General features: G+C 36.6%; 2 protein-coding genes across 6 annotated transcripts; one reads left to right on the top strand and one right to left on the bottom strand.

Moving 5' to 3' along the window:
* Positions 1-1,244: 1,244 nt before the first annotated feature.
* On the bottom strand, positions 1,245-7,021 carry LOC18424387 (putative pentatricopeptide repeat-containing protein At3g25970). Its single transcript, XM_011630789.2, has one exon. It carries the CDS (start codon positions 6,045-6,047, stop codon positions 3,519-3,521), a length of 2,529 nt encoding a protein of 842 aa, XP_011629091.2. The 5' UTR covers positions 6,048-7,021; the 3' UTR covers positions 1,245-3,518.
* Positions 7,022-10,410: 3,389 nt separating this feature from the next.
* LOC18424386 (uncharacterized) lies at positions 10,411-20,081 on the top strand. 5 transcript variants are annotated; one of them, XM_011630688.3, is made up of 6 exons: positions 10,411-11,010; positions 11,097-11,326; positions 11,697-11,807; positions 14,991-15,146; positions 15,485-15,723; positions 19,613-20,081. In XM_011630688.3, exons 1-6 carry the CDS (start codon positions 10,679-10,681, stop codon positions 19,934-19,936), a joined length of 1,392 nt encoding a protein of 463 aa, XP_011628990.1. In that variant the 5' UTR covers positions 10,411-10,678; the 3' UTR covers positions 19,937-20,081. The 5 variants fall into 5 exon arrangements, 4 of the variants coding, with proteins under 4 accessions (XP_011628990.1, XP_088702057.1, XP_088702058.1 ...); XR_016040114.1 differs by having other exon boundaries at positions 10,412-11,010; positions 15,490-15,723; XM_088845932.1 differs by having other exon boundaries at positions 10,450-11,010; positions 11,654-11,807.
* Positions 20,082-25,707: the final 5,626 nt, after the last annotated feature.

Genomic DNA, 25,707 nt, shown 5'->3' with positions numbered 1-25,707 from the left:
GAAAATTGAACTCTGGATTCCTTGAGTTCATTAAAATTTATAGCATGATTCTTCAGAAGAGAGATTTCAAACTTATCTATTAGGATGAGACATTCTAAGTACAGCAGATATATGTGTTAGAACACTAAAGAAACATAACCATGACCTGTAATACAGTATAGATAAATATGTGAAAAATATTCTTTAGTCATGGATAAATAAGGGATTTGTAACTTTGTACACGATGTGTGCAGTGAAGGTTCTGTAACCCCAGTTGTTGATATCTGAGAACTTGGATGTCGTGAAGTTTCTTACATGACGTTCATGACTCATTAAATAAATTTCTACAAATATTCCAAAAAAGCATCTTAAGGAAGGATTTGTGAGGACTTAAAATTACAGTCTTGAAATACCGAGTAGGCAAAAATCTGTTTTCCTTAAAATTATTTCTGCTCTTGGTTGTGAAGTTCATTCTTTATATAATCAACATCTGAAACTTGCATGTAATCCAAATTTCTGCTTTGACATATTTATACCTCCATGGTGTTTCCTCCTTTGAAACCATATAATAATGTTTGCAAACGTTTGCCACCTACGAAGTGGGAAAACCTGTGTCCTTTGATTCGCTTTGTTCCTTTTGTTGCAATATCCCTGTCTAACTTCTTTTATTCCCCCTGTGTGTTTCTATCTCTGCTTCAGTTTATTTTATTTTTAGTTCCTTTTTTGAGTGAGAGGGCAAGATTAGTTACGAGAAGCTGTAGTTATCGAGTTATTTTATTTAAGTTGTTTAATAATAGTTAATCACTAAATCTTCTTATGTTATTTATTCTGAGTAATCAGTTGTCCTAAGAAAGCGCTAGTTGAACTTTTCTATATAGATTATCACAAATAGAAGGGCAGGTTGGCTTCTCTGCTGTTTCCAGGTGAACCTGATGGGTCCTTTTTTGTCAAGAGGACAGTAAAACTCATTCAACATGGCCAGATCGAATGAATCCCGCTTTGACTCAATGGGGTCAAGTTTGGTCATTTAAAGAAACTTCCCAGCACCACTCAACCGCCACTGTTGGTTAACTATTGGTTAACTATGGCGAGTTTCATAATTGTTTGTCACACATTTCAGAAAAATGGAAAGCATTGCTTGTCTTCTTAAGAATGGATGGCAACCTTTTCTTCTTTAGCCTTTCCCTTTTTTTATTTGCTTTTCTTTTTCAAAGGTCTTTTATTTTCATTTCATATCATCTTGTCAAATAATATTAGTATGCATCTCTATGAGAATGGTCGACCATCAATTCCTAAATCTTCTCTAGGAAGAAAATTGGTAATCTTTAACAAAGTTGGTTTCAACGAAAACACCCTCCTCTTTTGTGGAGCAACCAGCCAGCAGGTCAACTCCCTTCTTTTCCTAAATGCTTCCAGATGGCCACTAGCTTTAGGGTGAACATGGCCAAATCTAAAATGATAGTTGCATCCTAGAGGCCCAAGCTATTCAGGATCATTTTTTTTTGAATAAGGTTCAACGTATCCATCTAGGATCTTGCTGATATGTGGGGATACAAAGTTAAAAACCTGCCTTCAACCTATTTGGCCCTGCCCCTGTGTGTCGATAAGCCCAAAAAGCAGCAGTGGGGCCACATTATCGATAAATTTGACCGGAAAGCTGGCTGGCTGGAAGGGCAGATTTCTCTCTTTGGTAGAATTACCCTCATAAAAGGCGACCCTTTTGAAGGTTCCCATTTTCCATGTCGCTTTTCCACACGCCCGCCTTGGTAGTTTCTCGACTCAAGCAACTTTTGAGAATTTTCTCTGGTCGGGTGAGAGGGGCACCAAAAGTATCACCTTATCTCCTGGGATAAAGTCTGTTTGCCTAAACAACCTTTATGGTTGGGAATCCATAGCCTTGAAAGAAACATCTTGGCCCTCCTAGGTAAGCGGTGGTGGTGTCTTGTCACCCAAGATAGCCACTTGTTGCAACAGGTCCTTCGCCACAAGTACCACCTCAAGCCCTCAAGAATAGAGAAATTCTGGTCCGACCTCTGGATAGGCCATTCCTCCCGGAAGGAACAATTTTCCTACATGTTTCTCCTTGCGCAGAACTATCACACTTTAGCCACCGAACACTTTGGCACCTTGGGCTCCTCAAGAATTTGGTTTAGGAGGCCCTTTGCAGACCACGAGTTGGACGGGTTCCTTGATCTGTCTTGCCTCCAATCTGTTTACCTCACCACCCAAGGTGAGGATAAGATAATCTGGTCTCCTGTCACCTCAGGTTATTTCTTGGTCTCCTCTTTCTACTGCAAACTTCTTATCCCTCCAACATTTCCTGCTTTACCCCCTTCCATCGCCGCAAGGGCTTGGTTTTCTTTAATACCCCCAAAAGTCCAAGTCTTTAACTGGATAGCTTTGTCCAAGTTTTAATAGTGGACCAGCTTCAAAGAAGGGGACTGCCAATCCCCAATAGATGTGTGAGGTGTACAGCGGACGAAGAAACCAACGCCCAACTATTCATCCACTGCAATTTGGCGATGGATCTGTGGGAGAAGCTTCTTCCTCTCTTCAACTGGTCATGTGTGACCTCAAGGTTAGTCCCATACCTCATTGGCTCTCTTCGCCCTCTTCCTTGGCCAAAGCCTAGTATCCTACTGTAGAAGGCTTCCGTGGCAGCCACTCTGTGGGTGATCTGGACCAAGAGCAACCACATGACCTTCCGAGGTGAGAAGGCAACTATTGATGTCTTGAAAGACCCAGTCAGAATGATGGTCATCTTTTGGACTAAAATCACAGTTGCTTCCAACACTTCTCTTATACAGACTGTCACTAAGTTCGGCAGGACTTGCTGCACTTGACGCCCTCCAGTTTTCCTCAAGCCTCATTTTGAAGACCTCCCAAACCAGGCCAATCCAAGTTAAACTTTGACAGTTGTTCTCTAGGCAACCTGGACCGCATCATCAGAGCCAATGAAGGACACACCTTCCTTTCTTTCTCTAAATCCATCGGCCATGCTGACTCTCACACAGCAGAGGCTCTCCCCTTCTTGGAAGTATGAAGAACTTCAAACCCTCCTGGAGTCCAGTTTTGATTATTGAGGGGGGTTCCAAAAATGTCATCTCCTAAGCCTCGGACTCCTTAGTCTGCCCCTAGAGACTAGCACATGTATTTGAAATCTTACACATTTGCAGGCCTATGCAAGTCTCATGGAGACGTGTGTGGGGCCAACTGAGAAGCCGACATACTCTAAAGGAGGAGCTACTCGAGTTGGCACACAGGGAACCTTTTTGGAACCTTTTGGAGCCCTTGGTTCCCCTTCCTCTTTCATTTTGACTCTATCCCAGGGATGTATAGCATTTTGACCTAACATTGGGAAGTCCACCCTCCCAGTGGTTTTCGTATAAAGCTCCCGGCGGTGGGAAGCCTATTTTCTTAGCTTGCATACTTTTTCTATACTTAATACAAACATTAACAGATTAAAAAAAAAGAAGTAGGTTTCAATTTTTTATCAAATAATATAAACAAAAAACAAAAAAGAAACGAAAGACACATGATTATGTTTCATCTTTGAAACTCATATGACCATTCAATTCCTCTAGTTTTGCATATATCTCCCTAACTTGAGGATGGGAGCTATCAGCTACATAGAATAAATGTACAGTCCCCTTCACTTGTATCCAACTATAACTAGGATCCTTCCTCACTGCTTTCTCTCTCATCAATTTCCTCATCTTCCTAACATCATCCCACATCCCAGCTGAAGCATAGAGGTTTGAAAGCAACACATAAGCTGCATCATTCTCAGGTTGCGACAAGATTAGCTCTCTTGCTGCCACTTTCCCAAGCTCCAAATTGCCATGAATAGTGCAAGCTGAGAGGAACATTTGCCAAATTCGAGCATCAGGCTTCAAAGGCATATGCTCAATACAATCCTTCACAGCATTGAGTTTCCCATGTCTTCCAAGAAGATCGATTACACATGCATAGTGCTCCAAGCATGGCACAACATTACAGCATTCAAGCATTGAGTTTAAGTAGTAATTGGCCATAGCAACCTGGCCTCTATGACAACATGCGTAAAGAACCCCCAGGAATGTGATCTGATCTGGATCCATTCCTTCACCACTCATCCTCTCGAACAACCAAAGAGCCTCATTGTAGCATCCATGCTGAGCATATCCTGTTATCATTGCATTCCATGAAGCCACATTGCTTTTGGCTAGTTTCTCAAAGGCCTTTGCTGCATCATTGATGCTCCCACACTTGCAGTACATGTCAATGATGGAGCTTCCCACAAATTTGTCATTCTCAAACCCTGATTTAAGTACAAGGGAGTGAATTTGCTTGCCCTGATCCAATGCTGTCAAGGCAGTGGAAGCCTTCACAACAATGCTATATGTGGTCTGATTTATTGCAATTAAAGAATTCCTCATCTCTTGAAATAGTTTTAGTGCATCAGCAAAGCAACTGGCTTGGACGAAAGCAGCCACCAATGCATTCATGGATGTAGTTTCTTTCATTGCAATCTCATAGAAAACTTGCCTTGATTTCTCTACCAAGCTACACTTGCCATACACTGTTATTAAGCAAGTGGCAATGGAATTGTCCAATAGAAAACCCAATTTGATCATGTGGGTATGGATTTGCACTGTTTTTACAGCTTCGTGGAGCCCTGCAATTCCTTCCAAAAGGCTAAAAAATGTGGCTTTGGTGGGTTTCACTGAAACCCAATTCATCCATGAAAACGTTGTAAAAGCTAGATCAGAATACCCATTTTCTGCATAGCCTGCAAGCATGGCATTCCATGAAATGACATCTCTTTCGTCTGTTTCATCAAACGCTTTTCGGGAATCATCGATTCTCATGCAACCTGAATACATTGAAACCAATGCATTGGCTACACAGACAAAAGACCCAAACCCAGCTTTTAAACAAAGAGAATGAAGCTGTTTTCCCTCTAGCAAAAGCTTTGAGCTCCCGATTGCTGACAAGGCATTGATCATAGTGTACTCATTCATTTCCATTTTACTCCTACACAGATTCTTGAACACTTTGATACATTGCTCTCCATCATAAGCTCCAAGAAGGGCAGTCCAAGAGACAATATCAGGCTGTTCCATCTCCTCAAAAACATCGACAGCTTCAGTTTTAAACCCACATCTGCAATACATACTCAAAAGAGAGTTACAGACGGAAGAAAACCCATATAATAAACCCAGCTTTATGCCCAAACAGTGAATCTGTTGCCCTTTGATATTTTCATCCATTTCAACAATAGTACTGAGTACACTTGTAAGACTGAATTGGGTTACTACCATGCCTAAACTATGCATTTCTTCAAATAATTTGACAGCATTCGTTGAGTGTCCATTCCTCACATAGCCTGCAATCATGGTGGCCCAAACCACTGAATCAAAAGCCAAGAACTCCTCAAAACATTTCTCTGCCAAACCCAATTCCCCTGCTTTCGAGTAATTGTCAATGAGCCCACTTCCTGTGAATCCATTCTGAACAAAACCCAGTTTTATAATGGCGCCATGGGTTTGTTCGATCTCTCCAAGTTCACAGCTGGCCTTAAGAAGTGTGCTCAAAGTGTATACATCAGGTCTTAAGCCTGTACGCTGCAGTGAATCAAACAACCCAAATGAGAAATGGGTATCTTTTATATCTGCATAAACTGAAATTAAGGAGTTCCAAGAGACAGTATCTGTGTCTGGTGAGTTGAGGAGAAGCTCATGTGCAAGTTGCAGGTTACCATATTTGGCAAAAATGTTTACCAATGAGGAGCTCTGGTATTTGTTCAAGGGAAAAGATGACTTGATGAGGTAGCAATAGATTTGGGGCATGAGAGATTGATCCGAGAGAGAAGATTTTGAAGCTGTTATGTCTTGGGGGTAGAGGTTGTGGTTCATGAGGGAGTCTATTACAGTGGAAGAATGCCATGTCTTTTGATCTCTGTAAAGAATTTTCTGGCATGTTGAGATGGGTTTTTTGTAGCGTATTTTTGGGTGGAGAACACGCACAAGGGTATGATGCCTTGCTACTATGCAGCTTGGATAGGGAAGGAGCTTGAGCTTCTTCATCCATGGAGAAACCTACTAGTTTTCTGGTATTCTCGCATTTGAACTTCATTTGAGACTAGAGAGCAGGGCATATGCCATGAGCCTCATGTAATAATTGGTCATCACAATCACCACCGTCTAAGGAATGGATTTGAGGGTGATGGAGAGCGAGGGTGAGACCCACGTTAAAATCACGCTTCACGCTGTCACATGGACTATAATATATTCATCATTAGGCGCAACGTTTTAGCCGGAAAAAAATAAAAAAAACAATAATGCACTACTTTTGATATGTTTTTTTAATTTTTTTAATTTTTTGACAATGAGGAAATACTAAGTAGAAAATCGGAAGGGAAAAGTTTATATAGAGCCGAGGCTCAAAACAATCAAATTTGAGCCTACCCAAAAAAATTACACTATAAGATGTTGTTTTGATGTCCAAATATCTTCAAATTGATCATCTTGACATCAAGATGCATAGACATGAGAAAAAAATGGATTTCAAGTTTTAGAAATAGTGTATTTTGTAACTCATTTTTAGACGGTCAATTTTTAAGTTTTCGAGTTTTTATAGATCTATTGATTTACATTATTTTCGAAGCTTTAAACTTTATAAATAAAGATGAACATATATTTTAAGGCTATCACAAATATTTTCAATATTAAAACCACATTTCTCGATATTATTTGAAGGTAGGCTCTGATTTGATTGTTTACAGCCTAGGCTTTGTACAAACCGCACCCACATCAGAATATGCTGAAAATATGAATGCGGTGGAAGTAACGGGAGGATGCCCGACTATTCAAGTAAGGAGGGCTGCAAGCCTGCAACCAGTGTCGTAAAGCACGACTCGGCCCCGTAACCCGGCCTTGGGCTGGGCTAAGTACGAGTAACTCACGTCGAGTTGGGTAGGTCTGGACAAGCCAAAAGTATTAAGAAATAAAAAACACAAAAAAATTTAAAAATATAAAAAATATGTTTAAAGTAAAATTAAACAAAATACATGTAAATGAGGAGGTTAAAAAAAAATGGTGAAACATGGATTTTGAAAAAATCAATTTATGACCTGGTTTATTTTTGAAATAATTAAAGAAGGGAAAATGTAAAAATAAATATTCATTCCCAACTCTTCCTAGTATTTGCCAAAATGATAGAAAATACAAAAAATCATATCACAAAATATTTTTTTGTTGTTCTTTCAGTTTTTTTTATTTTTTTATTTTTTTTAAGATTCTGAGCTTGACCACCAAACTCGAGATACTCAAGCTTGCTAGAGTGGCGAGCCCGAGTTATTCGGATCAGTCCAAGTTGGCTCATCAGTCGAACACTACCCGAAACCCTACTTTATTGGAAGGAAAATGTTTGACAGGGCTGCAACCCTATTAAAATAAGTACTGCATCACTTCAAAATTCACAAAAAAATTGCTATGCAGTGTTGAAAAATATTCAAATCGATCACCATAATGATGTGAAAAATAATTAGGATTTCAAGCTTTAAAAATAATGCCTATTTACCATTCATTTTGCCTAAAAATAAGTGAAAGTGGATTCACAAGATCTATAACATTTTTTTAGCTTCAAATTTTATGATCACCGTTGGAAGTTGATTTTAGAGCTATCATAGAGATTTCCAATGTTCAAAGTGCTTTCTAGGCGAGGATCCGATTTTCAATGCTCAAAGTGCTTTCTAGACAAGGATCCGATTTCCAATGCTCAAAATGCTTTCTAGACGAGGATCCAAGCTGAGGCTTTACTTGGTTTTCATAAAGCCTAAGCCTTATAGAAGTGGAATTCCGGTATGGAATCCTTTGCGGAATGTTGGGATTCATCCCCACATAGGTTTGGGATGCGACTTCGCTGCAATGGCAGGACTTTAAACCCCCTTATTGTGATAGGGCCGCATCCCGTTATAAACATGGGAAGGTTATGTATGCTCCCTTACCATACATACGCTACGATGCACCTTAAAAATCCTATAAAAAATTGTGTTCCCGCATTGGGGAGCCCTCAATAATTATCCCGGCCTCGAGTTGTATGGACGTCAAGAAAAAAAGAATTTCAAGTTAAAAAAATACTGAGACTTGTAACAATCATCTCAACTGTCTATTTTTTATATTTTTAAGTGTTTATTGATGTAGTCGATCTGTACAATTTTTATTTAAAAGACAAATATAGTTTTTCAAGCCATCATAAAATTTCTAACACCTGAGCAACATGTCTAAGCAAATTTTAGAGATGCGCCTGACTTCTATAATATAAAGAGAACTTTATATAAGCTTTATCCTTTTCTATAGCATTAATTTTTCTTTTTTTTGTGCATAGTTAAAGGAAGCATTCCTCTCTCTGTTCGTTCTTTTAAACATGGTCAATAGGGGTACTTCTCGTCTCTAACTCCTTTTTCACCAAAGGGGGGCTCAAATCCCCATTGACTTATCATTTTTACATATCAAAAAAAAAAAAAGTTGCAACCTTTTATTCTAAAAGTAAGGTGTACTTAAAAGATCTATAGATATAAATAAAAAAGAAGAAGTTAAAAATAGTGCATTTTGTAACAAGTTATCTAGACATTTTATTTTCAAGATTGTTAATTATGTATAGATTTGCTCAATCTGCACCGGTTTTAGAATTTTAAATTTCATAATTAGGAGTTAAATAAGAATTTTCAAATCGTAATAAGGTTTTCAACACCAGAATTATATCTTCCAATTAAATTTAGATGTGAGCTTATTTGTATAGTATAAGTTTGGGAACCTTATACAAACCTCACCCAAAAGATTATGTATTGAGAATGAATAGTGACCATCTAATTGTTATAGCCAGATCTAAATGTTCAAAAAATAAAATTTCAAAACTTTTTTGAAAATAATCATCTAGTAATACTTAAGTGGTTCTCAAATTTTCAAATCGAAAAAATCCTCTGAAATAGGTCATCTGGTATATATGCTTCTCTCTTTTAATTACAACGCCCGGTTTTATTGGGGATTGTGGTTTGTAGAAGGCCGAGGCACACCTTCAAAGTAAGGCACACCTTCAAATAATATTGAAATATGTTGTTAAGGAAAAAGTTTATATAAGGTTGCAAGCTTAAAATGTATAATTAAAGTTGTACATCAAAAATCCATCATAAAAAGTTGTTTAGATGTTGGAAAACCCTCTATTGATCATGTCAACATCGAGATGTATGAATATGAAAAGAAAAAAGGATTTTGAGTCCGCAAAATAGTGTATTTTGCAATACATTATCTGGATCGTCTATTTTCAAGATTTTTATGTATTTATAAATCTACTTGATTTGAATCATTTTATAGTTAAAATTTTTATAATTAGAGATGAAAATAGATTCTCAAGCCATCCTAAGAATTTTTTATATCAAAATTACATTTATGATAAAATTTAGAGGTGGGCCTTAATTGGATTGTTTAGGGTTGCAACCTCATGCAAACCACATCCATATCAAAATCTTTATCTGAAAAATTATTTTCATATCTAATTATAAATTTTGAAGATTCAAAAATAATGTATATCAAGCATATCTATGAGAATTTGAAAATCTTTAAAATTGACGGCTTAGATAATACATTATAAGCCACACTACTTTTTTATAATTTACTGTACTTATTTTTATATCTATACATATATCTTGCTCCTTAATTTGATTGTTTAGGACCTCAACTTTATATAAACTTTTCCTTTATACGATCTTTTGAATCTTTAATTACAATGCCGGCCCTTACCCGCTTTGTGCAGGCTGCGGTCTAGAGACCAGAGAGAGGTACAACATTGCGTTGCGCCAAAAAAAACCATGATCATGAGGCAGTAGACTGTCCATTTATTCCTTAGGTATAACCCCCGGTTCTTAGGATCTACCTTTCCCAATTTAAAATATATATATATATATATATATATATATATATAGATATGTATTTTCAACATGGTTTTAAAAAGCTATTGGCCCAAGTTTGATGCATGAGATTGAAGTGCTAGAAATCTTAAAATCGCACTTTTTTCATTTGAACATAGTGACCCTGGCACGCAGCCAAGCCTACACCTCTAGAAATGCGGGCATGGCATTAAATATATTTTTTGAAATATAATTGGATCTTAATTTTTAGAGAATATATAATCTAGATTATGAATATGAAAAGTAAATAAAATTTGAAAATTAAAAATAACAATTATATTAAAAAAATATTTGAATAATTAATTACAATTATTTTTAGATGGACTACTTATTTACATCTATATATCAGATAGATGTTTTATATCTCTAGACCATATATCGTAAAAATGCAGCCAAGCCGGCATGAAACAACTATGCTTCCCAGAATAAGTGTACAGCATCGGCCTGCGGGAACATAGTACACGCTCTGGTTCACGAACTTTTGGCCATTTTTATGGAAATCAAACCGTGATGCACCTGCTCGAAATAAATAAAGGCCTCGTCAGACCTGACGCCACCACCTCCAACAAGTCAACGTCACTCCATCTCTCTCTCTCCATTCCTTCCCTGGAACTACCGTTACTCTCTTTCTCTCTCCATTTTTTATTCATTCCTTCTCTGCAACTGCGAGCGCGCCTTCTCTTTCCATTACTATTCCTTGTTTCTCTGCAACTTCCGTAACTTGTGTCCAAAGGAGTTTATTCCTCATTGATGGCATTCTTCCGCCCTTTTCGCCCACTGCCCCAACCCTACCGAACCACCACAACGTCTCCGCTACTCTCCCACAACAACAGAATTAACAACTCTTTCTCTCTCATCACATCCTTTGCTGATCACCTCTTTCCCACTTCTCTCTCTACAGGGCAACACACCTCCACCCCTTCTCTATCTTCGGAGAAACTCACTCGATTTCCATCATTTAAGACCAGAGCTCGTTTCAGCTTTCATATCATCTCCTCCCCTAAAAGCCTCCCTCTCATCTCTCCAAACGATCACTGGGGTACATGGACCGCCATTTTCTCGGCTGGAGCTTTCGGACTATGGTAACTCAGCTCTCTCCTCTCTTCTTCCTTTCCGCTCTCGAAAAACTTGATTTTTCTTCTTAATTTTTTTATTTTCTTTTTTTTAGGTCGGAGAAGAACACGAAGATTGGGAGTGCTTTAAGTGGAGCTCTGGTTAGCACATTGGTTGCGTTGGCAGCGAGTAATTTGGGGATTATTGGGTGTGAAGCTCCTGCTTATTCAATTGTCATGGAGTATTTGCTCCCTTTATCTGTTCCTCTTTTGCTCTTCAAAGCTGATCTTAGGAGACTTGTGCAATCAACCGGGACACTGCTCTTGGCCTTCTTGCTTGGATCAGGTGATGCGTTGTTTCGTTTTTTTATGCTATTCTTTTGTTTTGATGTTTATTTGTTTACAAGGCATTTGTTCATTCATTTCGTTTTTGTCTATATACTATTTTTTGTAGACTTCCAAGTATTTGTTCATTGCTTCTTCATTGTAAACAGTGAACTTTGGTAGCTTTCGCGGTAGCTGCTGCAATTGTTTACTTAGGTTCTAGTTTCTGAACCATTTATTGGATCATTTCTGCTGTTTTTTAGTGGTGTATATATTAATGTCACATAGATTTTGTAGTGGTTCTAGTGGGAATATATATCTGATTGATCCTCCTCCTTTGTCTAAACAGGGCCAATTGATGATGTTTCCCTCTAATTTTCTGTCTATAACAGTTGCAACAACAATTGGAACGGTTGTAGCATATCTATTGGTCCCCATGCGGTCGCTTGGTAATGACAGCTGGAAAATTGCTGCAGCTCTTATGAGTAGGCATATTGGTGGAGGTAATCGAGATGAGATTGACCATGACTTTTCGCCATTAGCTTGTTGTATACTCCTATTCATATATGGAATGGTGGAACTTTTTTGCTCAATGGTGGCTCATGGTTTTCACCTTTAGCATCTCTTGAACTTGATTAGAATAAATAATAAGATTCAGAAAATGCATTTTAGAAATCTTGAAATGATAATGTATGATATATCATCATTCTAAATATATATTTGTCTGTGAAATTCTCTCACCTAGTTGCCTCAAATATATCAGCAAATAATACTTATATATTTTAACCATATCATTAAGGAGGTTCCTTTGAAGATGCCTTATAACAATGAAATAACGAATAATTTAGAACTCATTCTTTTCAAATGGTTCGCTGATATGCGTCTATGGCCTGCCTGTTGCTTGTCGGACATCGTCTATGTGAAGTTTGCTTTTGTGCTATAAAGTCCATGGGGTTTGCAACATAAATTTAAGGGAAAATTGCATAAAACCCCCAAAAATGGATTTTCTAAGCAATTTACCTCCAACCTAACTTTTCCTAGCAACTTTTTTCCCAAAACCTTGTTTCCTAGCAAATACCTCCCAACTCAAAAAAAAAACAAAAAAAAGAGACTTAAATACCCCTCCCTTATCTCACACGACCATGGCGGTCCGGCACTTCACCATGGTGGTTCGGCATTTGGAAGAGGAGGTCCGGCGCTTAAGTCACTGATTTGGAACGGTCCGGCACTTCACCATGGCAGTCCAGCACTTCATCATGGCGGTCTGACACTTCATCATGGCGGTCCGGAGTTTGGAAGAGGCAGTTCGACATTTGTTTCTGGATTAATGAGCGGTCCGGTATTTGTGAGCTACGGTCCAACAAAATTGAAAACTATGTCTGGAATAGGCAGCCCGGCAGTATACACTTCCGGTCCGACAATATACAACCGTGGTCCGGCGTTTCCTTGTATTGGGATCTCAAAATGATTTGTTATGTACAGGAAGAGTATTTTCATAAAAAAAAAATATACTTTTTGTATTGGGGGGTATTTACTATAAAACTTGATTGTTGGGAAAAATATGCTAAGAAAATTAGGGTGGGTAAAGTGCCTAGAAAGTCTATTTTTAGGGGTTTTATGCATTTTTCCCCCAATTTCAAAGAGCTTAGAACCTGTACATAAACGACAAATACAATGAAACAACGGGATGTAGTATTCGTACAGAACACATGCATTATAGAATATTTTCTCCCATTTCATTTACATGCAATATAGATTACAGCATACCTCCATTTGGAGAATATAGACTGAACATTACCTGTTGTCGCTTGATATTCAGTTTTGGCCTTGTTCATGAAATTGTTTCTAGCTTTCTACTTAGCCTCGGGGCTAAACTTTTATGAATGGTGAAACAACCATCACGAAACGATAAGCATTGGCAGCTTAGAAAGCCATCCTTTAAGAACCTCCTTGTGCTTGAATCTTTCTACTTTTAGAAGTGGGCTAGAAATTTTCATTACATGCTCAACTTTTTATTAACCTTAGAATCTGATGCCCAAAATCAATGTAAAAAACTGTTTCAAATATCTTCAAGCCACCTCAGAATTGCCTGAATCAGCTAGGTATATTATATATATATATATATATATATATATATATATATATATCTTTAAAATTCATATTTTTCATTAATTTTCAGCTTCATTTGGATGTGTTTTGTTTAATCATGATTTAAATATACTTCTCATATTTTATTATATTTTTTATTATATATATTTTTTTAATGCTTTTTCGACCACCTGGGACTTACCCAGTTAGGCCGGTTGAACCAGCTAGTTTACTGATTAGTACCGAGTAACCGCTTCCGGCCCCATGTTCAGTTAACTATTTCGGTTCAATTTTTCTTATATTGTTCCACTCTTCTTATCAAGGCGAACCTAATAAAAATATTTAAAAAAATAATTCAAAAAATATATTGACCAAAATACCCCCAAAAGTTTTTAGGGGTATTTTGGTCAATTTAGTTTTTACAAATTTATTTTTTGATATTTTTATTAGATTCACCTATTTTTTTAGAATAAACGCTCCAAATTTCAAGGGATTTGGATTTGTAGAAAAAAATTAAAATTCAAATACGAAGTGCAATCGTGTTCATTGGATCGACCCAGATTCAATTTGGCCCTTGGGTGTTTATTGTAGCTGTCAGCTAGTGGGCTGACCTCAAATTCTCCCATATGTATTTTATTTTTTTGGGAGGGTGGGGGTAGGGTGGGGTGGGGGCTGCTCAAGGAACCCGGCCCCCATACTCCCTATTTTCTATTTTATTTATTTGTTTATTTCATTATTAGTTGACCACCACAAATCTGGTGATCTGGATCAGAATTTCCATTCTACTCGGTTCACTAACGGACTGAGTCGGAGGAGGATTCCTATTTGTTGAAGTCAAACTAAGTCTCCCACACTTATTGAATCAAATAACACTCTTGCACAAATCTTGCAGCTTTTGTGCCCCATAAATACTTAAGGTTATTCAAGTTCTTAGTAACAAATGTGAAGAGATGAGTGTTCTACTGTAATATGCATTTATAATCAATCCAAATGCCTCAGTTCAGTGACAGACTGAGTCGGAGGACGATTCCAATTTTTTGAAGTCAAACTAAGTCTCCCACACTTATTGAATCAAATAGCACTCAAATCTCGCAGCCTTTGTGCCCCATAAATACTTCAGGTTATTCAAGGTCTTAGTGACTAATGTGAAGAGATGAGTGTTCTACTATATTATGCATTTATAATCAATCCAAATGCGTACTTCATTTGTTCAGATACCGAAGTGAAATTGCCAAATATACATAATCAAGAAATGGAATTATTGTTATCTGGTTGGGCAAATTCTGCTTTCTGTTTCTTGACCAACCTGGGATTTTTTTTTCTTTTTTTCAAATGAATTCACAAACTGGGCTCTTAGGGTGTCGGTCACACAATGAACATTTCCTTGAACTTTTCCTTTTAGTGTGCTAGTTTTACATTCCCCTTAATGCAAATATTTCTATAATGAGCTTATCAGGAAAACAATAAATTTCTATGATGTGAATAGGTAATTTGCATTGATTTAAGTCGATTCCATTCAAATGTGGCTTGTGAACATTGTTAATTTAATCTAAATAACAAGGCTAACTGTGCCAAACTGTCCAACTGTACATTTGAAGCCATCAATTATGTCGCGGTCGCAAAGGCTTTAGTTATCTCTCCATCAGTTTTGGCAGCAGGACTAGCTGCAGACAATGTTGTTTGTGCAATATACTTCACATCTCTTTTTGCACTGGCCTCTGGAATACCTCCTGAGACAACAACTTTGACAAATGGTACTCATTCCTGCTTTTATCATTTCAATATTACATAAAATTCATGTATCCTTCCATTACTTAACCATTAAAACTAGAATGGATTTGGTTTACTTTCCCGTGTGGAGAATGACCGTTATTTTTTACTCTGATCATTTGGACCCTACATTTATATTCGATTGGTTTCAAAGTTCGTTTCCAAAATTTCAAGACTACTTAAAACTGGCTGACTCTGTGAATTATAAAATATCTTTTAATCAAAATAGTATTTGTGACAATCTTTTCTAAAGAGCTTTGCTAGGATATATTTCCATTCCTTTCTCTATTCTTGGAATTTCATCTTATCCCAAATTTGACAGAGCAGGAAATGGAGAAGGAAGCCGAATCTGGTAGCTTACCAGTGTTGCAGACTGCAACAGCTCTTGCCTTAGCCCTTGCTATATGCAAGTTTGGTACATTCTTTACTACATTGTTTGGCATCCAAGGTGGTGGAATTCCATTCATAACAGCAATCGTGGTTCTCTTGGCGACATGGTTCCCACAGCAAATTGGGTCCCTTGCACCTGCAGGGGAAGCTATGGCTTTGATTTTATTGCAGGTGAGTTTTGTTTTGGCGGCTATATTAACGTATTATATTTCTGAATTATTATTGCTGATTCGGTTCAGTTTCTTGTATGGTCAAATAATCAGGAGCTTCTTATTCTCTAGCTTCGAGTTGTGCCTTCTGCTATCAATATGGAACTTCTTGCATATTCATTGGCAATATTGGAATTGTTTGTTTTTCTATTATGTGTAATGTTTTAGTCAGACATCACATGTCACAAATTGGTTTGTGGTGCTTATAAGGCCTAAAACCCAGGGAAGGTACTCTTTGAAATCTGTACGAAAGCTTTACCTAGACAAATGTTATTTGCGTCTACGTAAAAGATGAATTATGAGTGTTCCAGAAACATTTTCTCCTGAGGATGTTCCTTTCCGTTCTTGTAATCAGTGCAGAGTAGGTACTTACTTCATTTGTGGATGGTATCAATAGAGGCTAGAGCATGTTCCTTTGGGTTTTTACGTTGCTTCTTATAATCAGTCAAGGCTAGATATTTCATTTATGAATGCTGGTGACATGATATCACAACAGGTTTGTTTGCTAAAGCCTGTGGGTGGTATCATGTGAAGCAAGAAAGGGCCCATCTGGCAGTCCAAATATTGCATAGAGATATTTTACATGGATTCTATACATGCCTGTAATCATGTGGTTTTATATATCACTGATGCAACATTTGGTGCAGTGCATGTTTTTGAACCTCCTTGCCCGTTTATTAAGATTGGTAGAACTGTTTAGGGATGCCTGATAACTCTCATAGGTCCTTTGTCATGGATAGTAGCTCTGATCCTTTTATTACGTGCAGTTTTTGTTTAGAAATTGTTGGCAGCAGTCCTATCTGAGCAGCACTTAGTTGCATGAACATGTACTAGAATTCCTTCCCACCAAGAATGGCAATTCCTTGGTGAAAAACATCCTGTCATCCTCTCAGCTCCTAGTTTCACAGCTCAGATTATTAGGATACTGCCATTAGAGTGCAGGTCTCTAATAAGGAGAGGAGAATGGCTGCAGGAGTAGAGTTGGCAATAAACGTTTGCGAGGAATCTCATTCATAAGAAAGAAAGAAACTGATCCTTGGTTAAGTGGTGTACTAATTTACTCATGTAATGATCTGAATTCTCAGAAAAAAAAGAAAAAAGGAAGTAAGAATCTACCTAAGCTTCAATAAGGACACAAATGAAGAAAATTCATCTGATGTAGAAGGGAAAGGAAGTCATTTGACTGTTTTTGAAGTTGTAAATTGATGGATGTCATCAAATTTGTTAAAGTGACAAAATCTACTTTCCAGGTGCAAAGCCTCAAAGTTATTTCTCTCCATGGTAGCTAGTGCCTTAGTATTCAATTCTTGTATAACATAAAGTGATAAGGAACTTTGGCACATAAATAGCATTGAGAGAGATAGAATGTGTGTGCATGTATATATTTGTATTCTTGAACCAGTCTAAGGGCCACAAAGAAGTCCATTTCATCAAGGTCCCAAGAGCAACATAAGGAGCGCAAGTGACAACCAAGATGGGTTCTCTCTTTAGAGACCTTCCTGATGATCTCATGATTCAAACTATTGCACTTTTGTCTATCGAATCCATCCTCAGGTTCAAAACCATCACCGGATCATGGAATGAACCTCTCTCCGCACCCTCATTTGCTACAACTCACTTTCTCTCCTCCCCACTCTCTCAACCTTTCCCTCTTTTCTTTTGTCCCAATAAGCAAGGTCTCATTTACTACATCATGCAAAACAGCTTACAGAAAATGCTTGCATTAATAGTATGTTGTGTTTCCTGCCCTCATTTTCTCATCTGATATTTTCCTTCATTGGAAACCTTGCAACCTCTCTGGCGCTTTTGAGTGGAGAATTTTCTTCTCATGGAATGAGTATTGGAAAACAATTGCGGGTTGGAGGCATGAGTATTTGCCATGGGATGCAGAATCAAGGCTTTTCATGGGTAACACTTGCCATGAATTATTGGGGAAGTTATTGTTGTGAGAATTCCATTATTTACTAGCTTTTGATCTGAGAGAAACAATAGAAGAAATTGTGGTGCGTGCAAAAACAAACCCTAGGAGAATAGGAAAGGGAAGATGGAACCATTTTTTGCAATCCCATTTGTGGGGTGATCAGGTTGCGACTATAGAGATAACTTGGGATTTCAAAGTGAGATTGTGGGTTTTCAGTGGAGAGAGACTGGGTGGAAGTGATGATAGGAGATTTGAAACACTTGAGCTTGGAGATACTAGAGTTGTTTATCCTCTTCTTTCAACTAGGGGCATTTCTTGTTGCTCAGGCTTGGCTTGTATGCTTATAATGTTGAAACTCACTCACTGATGTGGCTTAGCGATTATAAACAACTTGATCGCTCTACAAATTAGGTTGTCAAAAACAATTCCATCTCTCTCTTCCTGTTCTCTTTAGGCTCATTTTTGCATGCACTAGGATTTCTTCTATTGTTTCTATTTAGATCAAATGTCAATAAACTATGGAACGCCCAAGCAATATGTAGAACTTCCACGATAATCTATAGTAAGTGTTACCCATGAAAAGCATCGAATTTACAACTCATGATATATACTCGTGTTTCCACCTGTAATTATTTTATGAGATTTATTGGATGAGAAGAAAATTCTCCACTCAAAGGAGCTGGGCAAGACATTCTCACTTATGCGCCACCCATGCACCAAGATCTGGAAATTACGAGAAATGGGGCGGAAAGAAAAACCCTGGATTTCACTAAGGCCTGGATTGCTCCTATATTTGGAGGTTGTAGGGTTTCCAATGATAAAGACATTGAAGGAGGAAACGAGGCTTAGGAAATACACAATACCATTGATGCAAGTCATTTTGTATAAGCTACTTGCTTCCTTGGATGCGTGACTCTTCAAAGAATAAGGGTCACTAGTTTAGTTGATAAGTAGAGAGATGTTGTCCACTTGGATAAAGGAAGAGAGGGAAGGGTTGAAAGAGCGAGGAGCGAGAGAGAGATAGAGAGTGAGTTTTAGCAAAAGAGGGAGAATAGAGAAGTTCATTTCATGAGTTGTAGATTGTTTTGAACCTGAGTATGGATTTGACAAGAAAGCGTTTATATCATGAGATCATTAGGAAAGTCACTAGAGAGAGAATCCATCTTGGATGTAGTTTGCACTCTTTGTGTTGCTTCTTGGACCTTGATGAAATAAAGTTCTTTATGACCCTAAGACTTGTTACAATAATAAAAACACACACCCAAACTCTCTCTCTCTCTCTCTCTCTCCATTCTAATTTGGGACTAAGGTTTCTCATGACTTGATGTTATTTAAGAAAGAAATACTAGGGTATAAGCCACCATAGAAAGAAAAATTTTGTGGCTTTACACTTGGAGAGCTTATTCTCACTTGCAACTTTGACAACCATCAGTTTCGACTATAATAATTGTCGATGACCTCCTTGCCCTTCTATAGTCAGATAAAATGCACAGTCTTGGATATTTAAAAGATTATTTTTAATAATCGTCTGTCTGATATTTCCAACTGAAAAGAGATAAAAAACCAAAATTGGTCGCACGTTTTTGGTTATGCAAAAGCAAAGTACAAAATCTGAAAATATTCTTGCTCTGGTTTGGTCCTTCACTAATAACTGAAAATTCTTGGAACTTCAGATTGAAGCTAAAATTTTAGTTAAGCTAGGGAATAACTGTTGTCAACCCAATTTACTCATGTTTTATGAGTTCATTGCTTGGCAAACAAGTTCACCCAAGTTCTGTGAGTTTGCTTCTGCGTAATGAGCTGAACTAGTTTAAACTCGGGTGTTCGTGTCTTATGTAGGCTCATGGAAATGATTCTCTTTTTGCTTGGAATAATAGGCCTTCAAAAAAAGAATTTAAGTTTTCATTATGTGAGGCACATGTATGGACAGGTCTTCTTTGCTGTCGTGGGAGCGAACGGGAGCATATGGAATGTTATCAAAACAGCACCTGGCATTTTCACCTTTGCACTGATCCAGGTTTCTATTCACCTTGCTGTTATTCTTGGAGTAGGAAGATTGATGGGCTCTGATCAGAAGCTCCTGCTCATCGCCTCAAATGCCAATGTGGGTGGCCCCACAACTGCCTGCGGAATGGCAACTACAAAGGGATGGGCGACACTTATAGTGCCCGGTATTCTTGCCGGTATATTTGGAATTTCGATTGCAACTTTCCTTGGTATTGGCTTTGGGATGATGGTTCTCAAACATATGTGACATCATGCTGGATTATTTATCATTCCAATGTAGTGTAACTTTGTTGTATCAGGTATCGGTTTCTATTTCTTGTGGAAGTTTTCGACAAATCATGTTTGTTAAGATATTTGCAGAAGTTAATGATATTTAAGGAATTCCACACAAATGGAGACAAATTTATCTTAATGATATCATTTTCTGACTTTTTATTTGAATAAATATTCTTTTTTGCCTCATGTTGTTATTTCAAAATCATAATCAATAATGATTTTCTTTGTTTTTTCTCTTTTTACATAATGTAAAAATCTATTTTCTTTGTGAATTAAAAAAGGGTGTGGTTTTTGTATATGATGTCAACGTTAAACATAGTAAGATGCATCTCTAAATCTTGATAAACGATGTAGTTTCAGTGTTGGAAACCTTACAATGACCTAAAAATCTATTTTCATCTTTAATTATTAGATTTAAAACTCTAAAAATGGAGTAGATCAAGATCTATAAATACTTGTAAATTTTAAAAATGGATGATCTAGATAATGTGTTACAATATGTATTATTTTTAGGACTTCAAATCTTTTTTTTAATATTCATACATTTTAAGGTTGAGATGATCAATTGTAAGGTTTTTTTTTTAATATTGAGATATCCTTTTTGAGTCAATTTTTGAGGTGCACTTTATTTCAACAATTGATGCCTTATACAATTAAGTAGCTTTTTCACCTAAAGGAGCAAATGGACAGTATGCTCTTGTAGGAGCATAGTACACATTCATATTTTTTAAAAATAAGTTTTACTACACATTTATTGCATTAAAGGTGTCATACTTAAAGTGCCAAAGGCATATAACACTTAATTTAGTAAAAGATAGGTCCGTTGTTATAAGTGCCTAACTGATCTTTTACTCAAAATGATGTATTCGATATCTTGAATTGCAATATCCATTCTCCCATTTAAAATAAAAATATTATGTTCGATAGTTCAAGTGAGTGAGTAGAAGTATTTTTAGTAGATTCTTCTATATTTTTTAAAAAAACACTCAAAATTTTAACTAATTTGGATTTATAAAAAAAATAAATTAAAACACGAAATACAATCGTAATTATTGGATTGGCCTATATTCAATTTGGGTTATTGGGCTCATATGTAGCTGTAGGTTAGTGGGCCTATGCCAGTTTTTTCCCAATTATAGTATAAAAAAATAAAGATAATGAGACCATTTATTTTTTATACAAAGAGGTCACAATCATTACTAACCGTTGTATGTAGAATCGGGTGGTTGAAGATGTATCACTGATTGGGCACAAGGTCCAAAACAAATTTCTGGAATGTTATAACACACTTCAATTTATTAGATTTCACATCTATGGCTAAATATATGATTGTGAGCTATTTACGAAAATACGAAAGTAAACGGCCTCATAATATACAATTCCATATAAAAAATATGAGACTATCTTTCACTTATATCCGACCATGGTGTGAAACATGGTTTTTAATGGAGTATTGTTTGGGTTTTTTAAGAGGACAATAATTTTTGCATAACATAAATATTAGAGTGAGATTTGGTTTTTTTACGAGGACAATGATCTTTAGGTAACATAAGTCTTGGAGATCATTTACATCCACATTTAGATGGATGGTTTATTCTTTGGGAACTTAAATGTAGGAATGCATCTCCTGACGTATATAACACTTTTCCACATAATGTCCCGGATAGGAAAACAAGTTGGGGTCTCTACGTCATTTGAGTTGAGCAACTTAAGTGGTCAAATTGTTAAATTTCCCTCACTTGTTTATGGTTACTGGATATGTGTTTGTTCGGTTTGTTTTACCAAAATGATTGGAAAAATATCTATATAAAATTATTTTTAAAACATACCCACTTTATTTTTTGAATTCACTTTATTATTGACAAATTAATTGATTTAATCACGTTATTGTTGTTTCGAGGTGGTTTCACACTCTTATTGATTTTCTAATTACATAGTGAAGAAAAATATTTTTTCCCATTTACCTAAGTGCTATCATATCTTTATCATATTTTATACAACTTATTATATTTTTGAAAAAATATCTCTATACTCCCTATTTTTAGATTTCATTTTACAATAGATCCGAAGTTTTAAAAGATATCTTGAGGCATAAAAATAGTAAATTTTATTTCTTCTAACCCCCTAAACTAATTTAAACCTTGTTCTTTAGGCCAAACAAATATAAAAAGATATGTCTCTTCTAAAAGCCATCATCCCAAACTTTTAGAGGAAAAGAAGGGTTTCATGGAGGTGAGAGGTTACCACGAGGAGAGAGAGATGTTTGAAGAAACAAGGGAGGAAAGAGTGAGAGAAACACAAAAAGAGAGAAATAACATGTTTTTTTTATATTTGTTTAAGTTAAAAAATGGGTTTAAAGTGGCCAGAAGATATTTTTTGAAACTTTAGATTTATTAAAAAATAAAATTTAAAAATAGAAGATATGGAGATATTTTACTTATACTTTTATACATCTTCATTATTTTATTTTTGTCGAATCGTTAATGGTAAGAATGAAAGGTGGGACGTTAAGTTGAGGCATCTACTCCCTTATCACTGATGCCCCGGCCCCATTCCCATTCCGTTGCAACTCATTACGACCACAAACACATAATCAATCGCTTTGCACATGGAACCAAACAGCTGTGTGTATAGCGAGCGGTACATATTGTATATCTACTCCGTCAAGAAATGACCTACTTAGAAGAGTTTTCTCACATTTGAAAATTTGTGAGTACTTTTATAAAAAGAAAAGTAAATTTTGAATTTCTAAACACTTAAATTTGACAACCCAAAAATTGAATAGTATGTATTTAATTTTAAGACGTCATTTTTCTTCAGAAGGGATCACGAATTTTTTTTAATTAGTTTTTTATGTTGGTCTCTAAGTTCAGGATATCCTTACTGCTTAGAGCAGTGGAACCTGGATCAATTATCCGTGGATTGCTGGATCACCTATTCGGATCGGTTTGCATTGGTCCAAATCAACAGGCCATAGAAATATTAAAAAGTAAAAATAATAAAATAAAATTTAAAATAGGGATTTATGAGGTTGGGATTTAGGTGAGACTTAAGAAAATATTAGATAAGCCAAAAAGGTCAAAAAAAAAAAAAAGAATAAAAAAACGTCTATCTTATGGGGGCACCAGGCTATGACCAATAGCTTCCCAGAACCGGTTCGGTCTGAGCTGATTCTTAATCTATATCGGCAATTCCTATTCAAATCCACATACTTAAAACATTAGTTGGAGTATTAGGTTTTACAATGTTTGGTACGCATGAAAATACTTCCATGAAAGTATTTTCACGTGATAAAACTCCTTCATGTTATTCGGTACAAGAGATTTTTCACATGAAATATCTGTCAATTGGTGTGACAAAATGTACTGGGATCAATCAATATGAAAAAAAAAATAGAACGTGAAATGTTACCATGCTACCATGCGATCCAATGACTCAAATCGGACTGGGGGCAAATTTGGCAAAAAATAAAAAAGATTTGAATGTGAATGTTATATTGATGGTTGAATGCTACAGTTCCCAAGTACGACAAGTCATTGTAATTGATATACCTCTAATCCAAACTAATTGACTTCCATCATACATTGAGAGCTCATATGTGGAAACCATTACAGGAAATCTTCTACTCACTAAGGGTGTTTGTTTATTGGAGGCCACGACTTCCATGACTGTTGCACTTCCTGCATTTGTTGGCATGAAGTGCAATGTTAATTTGAAAATCGTGGGTTCTTGGACCTCCAAATTAACATCAAAATGATGTGATTTATGGAACCCGTGGCTTCTAACCACGCGAGGTCACGGATTTCAAAATACATGAATATTGGCAGCCTGGTCTTCCATGAAACAAACACCCGCTAAAACTTAGGGCCATGAACTACAAAATAAACAATTCACAACCTATGAGAAAAATAAAATCAAACACTCGATTTCAAAGATATTTGGAATCTCGATTTCATATGGGGTTCGATTCCAACTAGGTCATAAACTCGATTCCGAATAGGACGAAATCTCGATTCCATATATGTAGGTATCTCTATTTCATTTGGGTCGAATCTTGATTCCTATAAGGTAGGAATATCACTTCCCGCAATTCCCCTCGTACAAACGTTGATTTTGAAAACAAGAATCTTGTAGCCAGCCACGATTCCGCAATTGCAATTATTCGGAATCTCACTCGTTTCTGACAACTATAGTCCTAGAAATGCACAAAGAAATCTGAAGGGAAGAAAATGAAACAAACTATTGATTGGAAAAATTAAAGAGGAAGCCTACAAGTCAGGCTTCAATAATTTTACATTGGTTAAACCAGAAATAAGAACTCAAAACCCAATTCTGAATGAAAAACTGTATAAATTCCCTATTTGTAATAGGGAAATTATAAAAAATATCCCTGTATTTTTCAAAAAATAAAAACAATACGAAAACTTTTTTTAAAAAATTACGTCCATACCCAACAGTTTTTTTCTTAGCTCAGAATGCCCTTCATAGGGCCACGATGCCCAAGGACTATCCTTTGGGGCTTCCTTTGGGCATCACGGCCCTGTTAGGGCATGATGATGCCTATTACAGTCGTGATGCCCCACCATCATTGCCCTAAGAGGCCCATGATGCCCAAGGGCCCTTCATGCTTCAACCTTGTGCTTTCAAAGCATCCAAGGCAGTAGGGCCGCGAGGGTGCATCACGGCTCTAAGAGGTCGTAATGCCCAACAGAAGCACCACACAACCTCCCTCTAGAATCATGGCCCGATTAGCATTTTGAGTAAACCAAAAAATTGTTGGGTATGGATGTCCTTTGAAAAAATTTAGCATTTCTTATATATTTGAAAAATTTAGGGACCTTTTTTATAATTTTCCATTATAATAAAAAGACCGTCCTTAAGACCCCAAGAATCCTAATTCTAATTGAAACAAAATTCAATTAAAAAAATTCATAATGACACTTTTACCTTGATAAAACAAATAATTTCATACGCATTGTTAACTACTTTTCCGAACAAGTCATGAAATCCTAAAAATATATTAAAATAAATAAATAAATGCTTTAAAAAACTTAAAAACCCTTAAAAATAACGTAGAAAATCCCTAAAATATATTCCTAAATATAATTATAAAAAACAAAAAATAACAGGCATCTTGTCATGCTTCAGACTTCCCTGGTTGGAAAAAACTCGTCCTTGAGTTTTAAAGTACACTAAGATGGATTCTTTGCTAAGCCCAAGATCTTCTCAACCTTAATCTTTACTAGCTTTAAGATTATTTGTGGTATGGAGATGCCCTGAAGACAAGGATCTTGATATGTATATTGAAAAATTGATACCAAGTCTTCTTTCTTGGTATCTTACACATTCTCAACAACCACTTCCTTTCTCTCTAAATCTAGGGTCACGCCTTACTGGGCTAAGGATCCCCTACGCTTCCTCTATGCCACCAAATTAAAATGTTCTAAACCTGTATATTCTCCTCCTCCACAACTTTAAGAACCTTAACTATGCTTGCCAACCCAACAACCTCATTTTCATTCAACGATCACCAAACACTTTGTATGTAGAGTCCATACGCCCAAAAGTTCCCAAAAAACCCAAAGACTTCCTTGTCCTCCTCACCATCACCATGGCCATCATCTTCTCTACTAAGGGTTTCCTTGTTCATCATGCCATCAAGGGCTTCATCATCCTTTTCAAGAACTATTCTCTCCTCACTATCTCGAAGAGAAAGGGTTCTAATTCCTCAACTTCTTCCAA

The sequence above is a fragment of the Amborella trichopoda genome, chromosome 9, assembly GCF_054954075.1.
Source record: "Amborella trichopoda isolate Santa Cruz 75 chromosome 9, AtrichopodaSantaCruz75HAP2 v2.0, whole genome shotgun sequence".
Classification (NCBI taxonomy): Eukaryota; Viridiplantae; Streptophyta; class Magnoliopsida; order Amborellales; family Amborellaceae; genus Amborella; species Amborella trichopoda.
The sequence above is the reverse complement of the archived record's forward strand: the minus strand, read 5'-3'. Positions and strand labels throughout refer to the sequence as shown.